Here is a 10,284-nt window from a genome sequence, read left to right on the forward strand (position 1 = left end):
CCCACCACGAAAGCAAAGGGGATAGGAATGGGGACTTTTGACTGAGGACTATTTACCTCCTTACTACCCTTAACAGAACTGTGGAGTCAAAAATTGTCTTCCCAACTTTTCCCTCTATATCCTTTTTTGAGCATTCATTGTCTGGACTACTAATAATCATCCTCAGTAAATTAAAATCTATAAATAATGCAAAAATTAATCAGTCCACTAGTTCAGACGTAATGATGCGTCATTCGTGAATCTCCTTTTTCGTACGTGTGTAAGCCAATTCTTTCCTTCATTATAGATGAATATCGGGGCACCGAGCTTCGCTCGTTATTTTTATTTATCGATAAACAGAACACAATTCTCTAAAATGATCGTGTTCATATTTCACAGCTGGCTATATGTCATCTTATGAGTTTCGGGGTTGCGATATTTTGATTTTTCACATACTCACTCACTCACTCACTTTTTTTACTATCCACAGCTGTTTCGGCCAAGGATGAATTATCCTTTTAATGTCGTTCAGCGAGTTTTCCCCAGGATGAGACCTAGTGCAATTGCATTTTTATATCATATACTATGTTCCAAATTTTGTGAAAATCGTTAGAGCCGTTTTCGAGATCCGTTGAACATAAATAACCAGATATGAATATATAACTAGTAGTTCTGTGAACAGTAGACCTCACGCAGTATTCTCATACACAAGTACCTAATTGAAACTATAGACCTTATAGAAATAAAGCAATAGACTGGCTTCTCCACAAATCTGTGTAATCACTTGTCAGCTGATTTATGATGAATAATTCTATAGTCTGATTTTTACTCTAATATTGGCGTATGGAGGAGGCTTCTTCTTCCTTTTATATTATCCTTGAAATTCAAAATTTCCAAAAACCTTGTATATACGTCGACGTGCAATTGGAAAAGGAACATTAGAAAAGGAACAGACATGCAATTAGAAAAGGAACAAAATCTATTACCGCATTTCGCCGTAAATGCGCAACATATAAACATTAAAACATTTAAACATTAGGAGAAATGCCAAACCGTCGACTTGAATCTCAGACCTCACTTCGCTCGGTCAAAGATACATAAATTGCTCGCTTGATATAATAGGATTATGTCGTGAATGGGAAACTTACCAATCAACCAACTGCAGTATTCACTCATCATTCAATCTCATCAACAAATCGATTTACTAGCATACACGTGATCTCCTATGATCCAGTAAGAGTTTGTAGCTAGTGGATTGACGATCTGCATGCGAGCAAATTTATTGAATGTGGCACTCCTCTCCTATCAGAGGTCACATCATATATAACATCACGTCAGCTCGGCGAGAGCACACCTGATGCGAAGAACCTACATTACGGTTCTCTTTCCCAGCACTGTAATCGCAAAGGAAGACATAAAATGTTGTTGGAAATTTCATACGCCGTAATATTCGTGTATATTTGACTTCTGCATGAGTTATTATATCGCTCTCGAAAGTGAGCAACAGCGTAATGTTCGGAAAAGTCTGCGTGTTTTCCAGAACATCATCGTATTTTTCCGAACGTTTTCTGCACTTGAATTGACATTCCATGTCCCATTAAACCTGAGTGAGTTCTACATAACTGCTTGGAGCTGAGAGAATTTCGAAATGTGCAACCTTTTTACAGGCGATACTGAGAAAAATATGAGTGTCGATTAGGTTTTGATACAGCTTCATTCCAATCAATCTATTTTCAATAATTTTCCATTGTCTGCATTACTCGATATCAATCATGATTCCATACTGAACCTTCATTCTCCTCCCTATTAATATATTTTTGAATGAATAATGGGTTGCTGTATAGAACAGAAAGAGTATCGTTCCTCGGAAGCGTTTCCTGCTTCTTAATACTGAAAAAAGTATTAATGGTAAACTACTTACACAATTCGACGTGTTTTGCTGATTGACCCTGTGAACAATATTCAAATTTATTTTTGTGTAGTTCAGAAGTTGATATTGTGGTAGTTATTCATATTGAATGAAAAAGACTACAAAATTGTCAAAAACCACTCAAATATCGAATATGGTTTTTGACAATTTCTTAGTCTTTTTCATTCAATTCGAATTTATATTTTTGTATGTAACCTCTTTTCCCAGTCACGCCAAAAACTATTGTATTTTAATGATCATTTTCATTTGTGGAAATATTTCTTGTATTTGGCAATAAAAATTCATCTGATTGTTGGTTGTGCTCTTCCTGAAGAAGTTCATATTATATTAATAACGGTAGAAATATTATATCGAACTATATAGCCTGATTAACTCAAAATGAATAGACAAACAGAATTCAAACTCGAATCAAAATATTTATTATAGCGAATACATTACTCAAATTTTAATTAGAAATGGAAAAATACTGCTAATACTATTTATCTATGCATTTATAAAAAATAATTATAGTACCCTTTGAAATTGATAAATTAATAAGACAAGAATACAAATTATAACCATAGATGAAGGATTAGTAAGTATAACTATATTATTCTTGTCTCTGTTATAACGTAACTAATAGTTTGGAAATTTATTTTATCACCTGAACTAGAAATCACCGAAACTAGTAGTTACGTTACAGTTTGTATTCTTGTTTTTTAATATTTTATAAATTCTATAATTCTATTTTATAAATACAGGAAAGTAGCCTTGAATTCATACATTTTATAAAATATGGAATTATCCATGCCTATACAGATCTGTGATATTACGATTCATACCCATAAGAATAACTTGCAAAATATAATCTTCCTCTTATTCACGAACAATGGAACAAAGTCCAGTTTTGTACTCTTTATCAGTAGCAGCTTGTTCACTTCTGAATTTGTTCGTCTCTAGTATATCTATTTATGATGTGTATATTTTGAGTGAATTACTCGACTATTTGAAACATTTGACTGGAACAGCTCCAACCAAATATAAAGGATCAACTAGCTTCTTCTTCTTCGATTGCCCTACAGCCCAAATCAGTCCCTGGCCTCCTCAATCCTGCCTCTCCAACCATCTTGGTTCCTTGCCTCCGCCCTCCAATTTCTCACATGAAGTATATATCTCTTGCATACTTTGAGACTCAATCCATCCATCTCAGCCCTGGTTTTCCCACTGGCCTCCTTCCACCTCGTTGTCCTACAAACGTTTTTTGGGGGTCCTCATGTCTGGCATGCAGTTTACATATGAACTGCCCATTGCAAGTGATTCAACCTAATGTACATAGGGTTAACTAGCTGGTATTACTTAGTATTTGACTACATACTATGACTATGTAATGATATAGACAGTGAAATGTAGAGTCTATCATGGATGTTTTTCATCTCTTATTCGTTATAGTAATCTTTTTTGGGGTAACAACGTGTCAGATTTGCAGGAGATCTTCCCAATACAAAAGAAAACAGTTCGGGCTCTTGGTGGTATTAATCTTTCAGGCCGCGATTCCTGCAAGCCAATTTTTTTGAACTTAAACCTGCTGACTGTTCCAGCTCTTTATTACTTGGAAGCAATTATGTTTGTTATGAAGAATGGGCATAATCTTGAATCAAACAGATCCCAATATGCGTATGGCACCCGAAGTAAGGATTCCATCCCATATTACCCAGTTCATAGGACAACTTTGTTTGATAAAGGACCGTATTATTCGGGAATAAGGTTCTTCAACCAGCTGTCCACATCATGGAGAGACTTAGATGCTAAAAGACGCTTTCAAGAACTCTGACTCAAAGACTGTTGGGAAGAGTACCCTACACATGGTAAATGCTGTGAAGCTGTCAGGGGATAGAGGCAACTCCAGCATATAGAATAATACTACAACTTGACGTGTTGCATGCTGCAAGAGTTCTGCTCACTTGAGCGGCTAAACTCAACAAATTGATAATAATAATGATATTCTCACCAGTGAGCAGCAAATTGTTACACTAAATCGATCGGCATCTTGCAAACAGTGTTTGAAAACATCATTTTCTTGTGTGGTTCCAGGTGGTGTTGGAGGCGGCATCGTTGGTGGTGTGGATCGTGAGGTCGATGGCCTCGTGGGGCGGCGGGCGGGTGCCATGGGAGGCGGCTGCGTGAGGTGGCAGGGCCCGGGGGCGGTAGCGCTCTTGCTGGTTGTTTGCGCGGCGCTGTTGCCGGTTTGCCTGGAGGCGAGCCTCGAGGCGTTCAAGTACAGTACGCGCCTGGTGCGGACCAAATACGGGCCGCTGCGAGGCCTACTGCTGCAACAGCCGCCCGTCGAGGCCTTTCTCGGCGTGCCGTACGCCACTCCGCCCACGGGCGCGTTGAGGTATGTCAAGCATTTCGCTCATTTCCATGCATTCATTCAACAACATCATCACAAACAGCATCAAATCAAATAAAAAATTCCTCATTGGTACTTCAAAACAATAAAAAAATAAAAAAAAACAAAACTTTCAACAAAATATAAGAAACCAATCACCTGAAGGAAAATCCTTTGCGCAGGTGACAGCTGCTAATATAATTCAATATGAGTCATTAAGAACTTACAAAAGACAAAAGATAGAATAAAAATGTATATAATTTAATAATGGATGAATAAGTGGAGAAGAAAGAGAGAAAGAAAGACAGATGGCGAACATAGAATTGGAACAAAGATAAGAGTCACTGAAAAAGCTGTTGAGCTTTGTAATATTGTTGCTTATGATTAGTGAATACTGTGAATTTGATTTAATAAAATATCAATATGAATTATATAATATAAATTTTGACTTTATTTCTGCGTTAAAAAAAATACAGAACATGTGAAAATTAAAAGTAATAGAAAACTAAGCATGCAGTATTATCATTCTGCTCCACTATAGAAATACAATGAGAAAAAAAACAAAACAAAGAAGCAAAAAACAAAAACAAAAAACAATACAGTTAATTGCTTACTCTACTAGAGCTACACTGCGAACGAAAAATACATCAAAAAGACTACTCTACTAGAGATACAATAAAATAACAGTGGACAGCAATTCAAGATAGAGATTCACAAGTTACAAAGATTATAATACATATACAACATGCAGAAATAAGTCATTACTGTATGCAAATGACCTTAAGAGAAAGGTCACGTCCGCATACAGGAGCACCGGACAAAACAAGCGTTGAATTAAACTGTTAGTTCTATGAAAAATAGAAACCAAATACATATACATACATACATATATATATACCTACACATACATATGTCTCCATAGTAATAGTTTAGATAGATTTATATGGAAATCATTAGATATAATTATCGTATGAGCGTGATATTATGTACATCATTTTTGTAATAGTCCATGTGTATATTATATAATGTTGTTTTGCAAGAGGACAGTGTTCTGTACATACAATGTGCACGAAAGTTAGATACATTAGGCAGTGACAGAGTACATGGCTTCCAATCCTTCTGTGCTAATTGAAAGAAGCCATTTTTTCAGATGCAATTTCATTTTTATTATTTTATTGTGGCAGTTGAAAAGGGTTTTCATTGAGGAAGGTAACTGATTGAAAAATTTTGGTGCTAGAAAAAGAAAGGTTTTTTAAATAAAGTGCTGTTTGGCCTGACACCCCGGACAAACAACCCATCAGCCTGCCTCGTACGATAAGGGCCAGTAACTGAATCACAATAATCAATAGTTACGCCATCATTACCGCTCACTAAATAGAAAATTGACAAGACTTTATGCACATACAAATGTCTTATGGGGAGGATACCAAGTCTACAGAAAAGGGGGAATGTATGATCGTGGCGACCCACTCCTGCTACAATCCTTATGAGTGATTTTTGGAGTTTGATTATAGGACTCATAATTGAATAGTAGGTGCCACCCCAACAGCTCAAACCATAATTAATTCTAGAGTGAGCAAATGAATGGTAGACATCTTTTAAAGCTTTAAGATTACAAAGACCCTTTAATTGGTACATAGTTCTCAGGTAGAAATGCAATGACTTTTTCAAGTACGAGATGTGGGCTTTCCATGACACATTTTGGTCAAGGAAAACACCCAAATATTTGACTGTATTCTCACCTTTAACAATTGGGCAATTACAATGATCAGAATTACAAATGCACGTATGCAGTTGAATGGGCTCCGCAAAACTTAGACTGCCCATAAGACTGAACAAAATGTAATTGGTTTTCTGAACATTCATTGAGAGCTTATTGCAGGTGAACCATAATGTCAATTTATTGAGATCATGTTGTATATCCAACCGAAGATGATCTAATGTGTTTGAATATGCCAGGGCAGTGTCATCAGCAAAAGCTGTTATCTGACCTTTGAATTTACCCCTGAACAAGTCATTGATGTAAACCAAGAATAAGATGGGTCCAAGGACAGAGCCTTGTGGCACTCCATAGTGGATTTCCATCAGATTACTAGTTACCTTTTCAATTCTAACAGCTTGCTTTCTACCCTGCAAAAATGATCTCAGCCACTCCAACGCCACCCCCCTAATGCCCGCCCTCCACAACTTATGAAGCAGTAATCTGTGGTTAACTGTGTCAAATGCCTTACTGATATCAATAAAAAGGCCCGCAGCCCTGCCCCCACATCCCCTATTCAGACCAAGATAAATAGTTTTTAGAAAATTTTGCAATGCATACTCTGTATTGAGGTTCTGTCTAAAACCAAATTGTTGTTTTGAGAAGAAATTGTGAGAGTCCAAAAAATGCAATAATCTTTTTTTAATCAGCTTTTCAAAAACTTTTGATAGAGTAGGTAAGAGAGAGATTGGGCGATAGTTACTTTTTGAGAACCGATCTCCCTTTTTGAAAATTGGTATGACAGTAGCAATCTTTAAGATGTCTGGAAATTGACCTGAAGCTATAGATAAGTTGAACAGATGAAGTAATATTTTAGAGAAATATGGGAGATTATCTTTTAGTATTCTGGCTGTAATTATGTCAATTCCTGAGCTCTTATTTATTGAAAGATTTTTTATAATTTTACAAAGTTCGGCCTCACTTACAGGAGCCATGAAAATACTCTTAGTACAATGTTCACTCTTAAATTCATCGGAGTACTGCTTGATCAAATCATCTGATATTGGAGGACAAGACTGCGAAAGCCTTTCAGGCACCTGAATAAAGTATTCATTGAAGATGCCTGCTACTGTTTTACTATCAGTTATAACACTACCTTCTTCATTCAAATGAAGTTCATGGTTGACCTTACTATCCCCGGGCAGCAAGGAGTGAAGAACTTCCCATTTTTTTTGGGATTCTTATCATATTGATTCAGTTTGTTTGAATAATAGTATATTTAGCCTCCTTCACCCATCGTTTTACATTATTTTTCATATACAAAAATTTATTTTTAATTAAGACATTATTCGGATCTCTTTTATGTTTTTTATAGAGTTTATCTCTAACAGCAACACTATTAGTTAAACCAGGACTCATCCAAGGTTTTATCAGCTTGAGATTGGTGTTGTATTTAATGCGCTTAGTAGCCTTTTTCAACATACTACCAACCAATTCGTAAAATTTGTTGAATGCCTCATTTGTATCATCCAGCTCATAGACACTTTGCCAGGACTGCTGCCTCAACATTTCACTTAGCAAATTATAGTTAATTTTATCAGCTTCCGATACCTGTATATTTTGTTTGCCTCCACTAATCGGCAATACACCCGCTATGGCTCGGTGATCTGTAATAAAGTTTTCAATCACGGCAACTCTGTCAATGATAAGATGAGTGGAGCGATAGGAAAAATGATCAATGCAGGTTGAGGAGAGGCCGCTAACCCTAGTGTTAACGTCTATAAGCTGCTCTAGACCATGACTATTTAAGCACTCTAAATATTCGTCAGCGATAGCATCATTCAAAGTAACATCCAGATTAAAATCGCCAATGCAAACAAAATTCTTAGCATTTATAACATCAAGTGCAGAACTGAAATTGGATATAAAAGATCGACGATCACCAGAATGTAACCTATAAATACCCAGAAGTGTAAAGCTGAAATTCCGATAAATACAATTTAGCATTAATGCATCACAATTCGCAATAACGCACCTCTGCACCACAGCATACATAGATTTATGCACATAGCAAACAATTCCACTAGCTCTTGACAGAGGATCGAACGATGAAAAACTTTCATACTGATCAATTTGGTAAAACATAACATCACTATCATTATTCAACCATGCCTCACTTAGCATAATTATGTGAGGCTTTTTGATCAAGCCATTGAGATATAACAAGAATGCATCGAAATTGGAATTGCAACTACGGATATTCTGATGATAAATGATAAGGCCAGTAGATGTTGAAAAGTAAGCATTAACCTCAGCAACATCACTCAGCAATTCAGCAACCGTCATGAAGGAGGTAATCAGTTACATGAGCATACATTCTTATCACACATAAAGTATGATTGACAGATCAAAACGGCCGGCAGAAGGAAGGGTTGCTCGGTATGACAAAAGCTACACCGGAATTTTAGCACAAAAATGAGCGTGACACCTACCGTCTTCTTCTATATACCGTGATGAGAGTCACATTTCGAAATGAACCAATTATACCATGTATTATTAATGTTTTTCATATGTTGTTAACAGTTTGTGTTGAGCATTTTCTATTCTACTTTGCATTTTCGATTTTTTTCTTTTGAATGAATGAATTTTATTTGCCAAATACAAAATACAAAAAAAAATTCACAAAAAATAAATATAAGTTTATTATGCTACTGCACTTAAACTAAGATACATACATAAGAATTGAGAAAATGTTAATTTATCTTATTGGAAATAATGATGAAATGATATCCTTATTCCTTGAATGAATGAATGAATTTTATTTGCCAAAAACAAAATAAAAAAAAACTTTACAAAAAATAAATATAAGTATATGCTACTACACTCGAACTAATATACATACATAAAAATTGAGTAAATGTTAATTTTTTTGATTAGAAATGATATCCTTATTCATGATATTATGAATTATATTTAGTAAATTAAGATTTAATTTATGCTCAAGTGATTTATGTACAGTAATTTAATTTCAATTTTCACTTGAGATCATCGATATTGGTTCAAGGTACATGCCACCGGTTACACCATCGATGTGGCGTACGCCGCGACTGGCGGACGCGTTTTCGCCAGTGTGTCCGCAGCGGCAGCCGGACATTAGTAACCGCAGCGAGGCGTTGCTAAGGCTGCCGCGCGGCCGACTCGCCCACCTTGAGCGGTTACTACCGCTCCTGCTCAACCAGAGTGAAGACTGTCTCTATCTCAACATCTATGTGCCCAGGACAGGTGAGTCGCGCCACTATTCCATTCAGTAATTCCAGTTAGAAAAAGAGGAAGAAGAAAGTACAAGTTCTATAGTGAGGTCCACGTTATAATAGCGGTGTTTGATTAGCAATGGTATTGCTATCCTTGTCTATCATTTAACAAAGCTGAGCTGATAGCGCTACCTCTTTCTTGCTTTGCTCTGTTGCCAGATCGTCTTTTAACATTGTGGAATTATTAATTATTGACCGAGCGAAGTGAGGTCTAAAGGTGCGTACAGATATACGCGCCGCGAACATGAGCAATTCACTTTTAATCAGCTGATGCCAAGCTTTTTATAACTGTATCTTACCGTTTCTGTAGAAATACAGATATAGTCAGCTGATTAAGAGTGAATTGCTCATGTTCGCGGCGCGTATATCTGTACGCACCTTAAGATTCAAGTCGACGGTTTGGCATTTCTCTTAATGTTTATATGTGGGGCATTTACGGCGAAACGCGTGTCACGTTATTCTTTATTAAAATAACGATTAGCCTCCTGCTTGGCATCAGTCGGTAAAGCATGAGATTTAATATAATTAGGGCGTGGTTTTCTAATAGTATTCAGTCTTAAAAATCTTGATAGGCCTAGATATGGGCTTCTCCAATAACTCTTGTAATTCAATAAATAATAAATATTATATATATATATATATGATACTTATACTATAGAGATGAGGAATATAAAATAAATTGCACACCATGAAAATTTCACACATATATTACACAAATAATGCAAAGATCAATCGAGGCAAAAAATATATATAGAGCGATAAAATATAATATAAAAAATAGAACAATATTTGAAATCAAAAAAATATCACAGGCTAACTTTATATTCTAGATTTATGGCACGAATCATTACCATGTGCCTTTATCTTGAAATCATATGCATTCTTTTGCATGTAGCTGCGACATGTACTTGCTAATACTTGTCGGCTTGGATAATTCAATCAAAAATATGTGCTCTAACATCAGCTTGATAAATTAGCCACTAATATCCAAATATAT

At 36.0% G+C, this 10,284-nt stretch overlaps 1 protein-coding gene across 1 annotated transcript in view; it reads left to right on the forward strand.

Moving 5' to 3' along the window:
* Window positions 1–10,284, forward strand: part of LOC111064429 (neuroligin-1-like) — a 121,084-nt gene that overhangs the window by 67,560 nt on the left and 43,240 nt on the right. The window contains exons 2-3 of the mRNA XM_022352156.2: window positions 3,980–4,283; window positions 9,041–9,258. Coding sequence (XP_022207848.2) covers window positions 3,980–4,283; window positions 9,041–9,258 — 522 coding nt within the window. The remainder of the gene's footprint in view (window positions 1–3,979; window positions 4,284–9,040; window positions 9,259–10,284) is intronic.

The sequence above is a fragment of the Nilaparvata lugens genome, chromosome 3 (genome assembly GCF_014356525.2).
Source record: "Nilaparvata lugens isolate BPH chromosome 3, ASM1435652v1, whole genome shotgun sequence".
Lineage (NCBI taxonomy): Eukaryota > Metazoa > Arthropoda > Insecta > Hemiptera > Delphacidae > Nilaparvata > Nilaparvata lugens.